This window comes from Lipotes vexillifer, unplaced genomic scaffold (assembly GCF_000442215.2).
Source record: "Lipotes vexillifer unplaced genomic scaffold, Lipotes_vexillifer_v1.1 scaffold835, whole genome shotgun sequence".
Lineage (NCBI taxonomy): Eukaryota > Metazoa > Chordata > Mammalia > Artiodactyla > Lipotidae > Lipotes > Lipotes vexillifer.
In genome coordinates this window covers 486,096-489,538 of record NW_006774135.1, presented here as the reverse complement: position 1 = coordinate 489,538, position 3,443 = coordinate 486,096, and the positions used below count along the sequence as shown (strand labels likewise).

General features: G+C 59.5%; 1 protein-coding gene across 1 annotated transcript in view; it reads right to left on the bottom strand.

Moving 5' to 3' along the window:
- Positions 1–3,443, bottom strand: part of TMEM278 (transmembrane protein 278) — an 8,249-nt gene that overhangs the window by 3,505 nt on the left and 1,301 nt on the right. Inside the window, 1 exon segment of the mRNA XM_007448969.1 lies at positions 3,153–3,365. Within this exon segment, the coding sequence (XP_007449031.1) occupies positions 3,153–3,365 (213 nt within the window).

Sequence of the window (3,443 nt, the reverse complement as noted above, 5' to 3'; positions counted from 1 at the left end):
GAGAGAGCAGGGAGGGACAGAACTGTGTCAGCACCTTGGTTGGGGGGAGTCCCCGGGGTGGGGGTGGGACCATGGGGCAGGGGGTGGGGCCTCAGTCCCCAGAGTCAGCACAGGGCTGGCTCTGCCTGTTCCTCCCCAGCCCACCCAGCACAGCTGTTTCTGCCCAGCACCCCTTGCATGGCCCACATGCCTGGGTGGGGCCGGGCTCACACCTGGGGTATAGACCGTGGGGACAGAACGGGCCGGCTCTCCTAGCCCTGCCTAGCTGCTCACCACTCAGAGTGTGCCTGCAGACACCTGGGCTGCTAGGAAATGCTTTGTGAATCAATAAGTGGCCTTGAGCAGATCAGGGAACCTTGCGAAGCCCAGACTCTAAACCTGTGGGGTCTGGACAGTGCCCCCCCAGGGGTGTGAGGGCCGGCAGACAGAGGGGATGCAGGCACGCCCTGACATGCACACACGTGTACACCCACACACGATGCACACACACGCACACACACACAGGCACGCGCGTGCACGTGCACCCCCATGGCCAAGCATGCTCTTTCGGGGCAGGGGCCTGGGTACTTGCAGAAAGAGAAATTTTTTGCCCAAAGTGGAGGTCACCTCTGACCCACCCAGTAGCTCAGGGCCTCTACCTTCCACTTTACCATCCTCCCTGATGGCTGGCCCCCTAAAGCAGACCCCTAGGCTCCTCTGTCAACCTTCCACAGCCTCCCACAAGTATTCCTTTTGTGAGTGGGTGGGAAGAGCTGGAGCTGAGGCAGACTGTCCCCGAGGCCAGCTGGAGGCCACGCGGGGCTTGGGCAGGCCTGGGAAGCCGGGACACACCTTAGAAACCAGTGGGCTCAGCAGCTGAGCTCCCCATGGTGGCCTCCCCGCCCCCACCAGGTCCAGCTGTTGTTTTGATGACTCTAGGGCCAGGCGGATCCTCAGCAGAGTCCTCTGACGCCTGGCCAGAGCCTGCCCAACCCTAGGCGGGAGGGGAAGGAAGGTGGCCTTGGACCGGGGAAGCTCTCCTCGGGCACGGGGCAGCCAGCCGGGCTCCCATCTGACCGGCCACAGACAATAGGAAAACGCCAAGGACTCCTGCTGGACCTGAGTCAGCCCCACTTCGGGCCCTGTTCAAGCCACGAATGAGCCCTGAGCGCTGATCCTTGGGCACATCTGGGCCCTGACCTCCTGGTCACAGGTGGAGCCCTGCTGGCCACATGGTGTGCTAGATCCTTTCCAAGGCCTTCCAGCTATTACTAGATTCTGGACGAATTACAACAAACATTTTTTTTTTTTTTTGCGGTACGCAGGTCTCTCACTGTTGTGGCCTCTCCAGTTGCGGAGCACAGACTCCGGACGTGCAGGCTCAGCGGCCATGGCTCACGGGCCCAGCCGCTCCACGGCAGGTGGGATCTTCCCAGACCGGGGCACGAACCCGCGTCCCCTACGTCGGCAGGCAGACTCTCAACCACTGCGCCACCAGGGAAGCCCTCAACAAACACATTTTTAATACACTGCTGGGCTTACAAGGCAGTAGATATCTTCCAAGCTCCCTCCCCTCCAGGAAACGCTAGAAAGAGGTACATAAATAAACAAAAGAAGAGGGAACAGAACCCAGGATGACGAATGGAAACAAAGGGGAAAGCAGAGAATGCCCTGAGCACAGGGATGGAGAGCCACACTGCATCAGGGCCGCAGTGACGGTGCCCTGCACAGTGTGGGGTACTAACCAGGGCCCTGACGGGGGCCCAGGTTGGTCACGGCTCACAAGGGCATCCTCTGTGGAGGGACGTGGCCTCAGAATGTTCACAGGTGTGGGCTGATGCTTAACAAGTACAAACATTCAAAGAAACGATATGCTGTTACTGAGTCAGCAGAAACAACAAATAACAGATTTAGAGCCCCAAAGGCAAAGGGAGCGCAGTTGTTAGGTACAGTCTGTAAAATCACTATGTGTGCGGCTTCCCTGGCGGTCCAGCGGTTAAGACTCGATGCTCCCAACCCAGGGGGTGAGGGTTTGATCCCTGGTTGGGGAGCTGAGATGCCGCATGCCGCAGGGCACTGTCAAAAGATAAATAATTAAAAGGAAAAAAAAAGAAACAACTATGTGTGAAATGTTCCAGAAGTCAAAGCTGGAACCCAAATCACAAGCATATGCACCAAGAGATCATCAAAATCATCAGATTTGAATAAGTGAGTAGTGTAACTTTTAGATAGGGTGACATAATAATTTAAGTTAAATGGATGTGATAATCAGCAGATTAGACTCAGCTAGTGCTCAGTGAACTCAAAGAGGAAGATGAGGAAATTGCCCAGAACGCAGCACTGGGAGACAAGGAGATGGAAAACACAGAAGAGAGTTGAACTGACATGAGTGGTAAAAGCACAATGGGAAGCGTTCACGTAATAGGTGTTTCCCAAGCGAGAATGTGTAGAATGAATGAGACAGAATTGAAGAAATAATGGCTGAGAATTCTCCAGAACTGCCGAAAGATGTGAAACGGGACACACCGTGTGTACCGAGGGGATAAATAAGAACATAGCCACAACCACAAACATGCTTAAAAGCACAGAGAGCAAAAGACGGAAAAGATCTTAAAATTATCCAGAGAGAACAGACAGAGCCCTCACTCTAAACGCTGACCTGGGTCTCGGGCTGAGCCCTGCACGCCCTAGTGCTCTGGCCGCTGAAGTTCTGGAAACGTGGAGCGTGGAAGTCTCCCCACCTCTGGGACTCGCTGGAGGCCGCTGCCGGACCAGACAGGGGGCCCGCAAGGACTGCCCGTTGTCGGGGCACAGGAGCCCAGGACAGCCACAGTGGCAGAAGCCAGGAAGGCCGCCTCTCTCCGAGCCTGGCCACGCGCCCCTTCTCCGAGAGCCATCTCCCTGTTCTCTGGGGGCGTCCCAGCGCCTCGGCGGCTGCGGTGACTGCGCAGGCCGGTGAGGGTGGAGAAGGGCCGCCCCGGTCCGGGGGAGTCCGGTGCCACCTCGCGGCCCCTCGGAGCACTGCGCACGGGGCCGCGCGGCACGCACGGGATTTCCCGGCCGGGACCTGGACGCGGACCCTGAGCTCACCAGCCTGGAGCCACCGATGGGGGACACGGGGGGAGTTCGGGGGCCTCCGGGATTTGGAGAGGCCTCTGGGGTCATCCCCAGGCTTAGAGCTGCTCCTCCCCGTCGGGGTGGCGGCGGGGTCCGGGACTCCAGGTCGGGGGCGGCAGCAGCGAGCGGAGGCGTCGGGCCAGGCGGGAGCGGGCGGCCAAGGCGAGCACCAGCAGCGGAGGCAGCGAGAGGAATCCCGACACGATGAGCGCCGCGGAGCCGCGGTCGGACAGCAGCGCGCGGCACGCGGGGCGGGGCGCCGGGTGGACCTGAGGGCGGGGCGGACGGTCAGGCGGGGCGGTGGGGCCTCAGTTCCTAGACGGGGCCTGGCAGCAGGTGGACGGGGC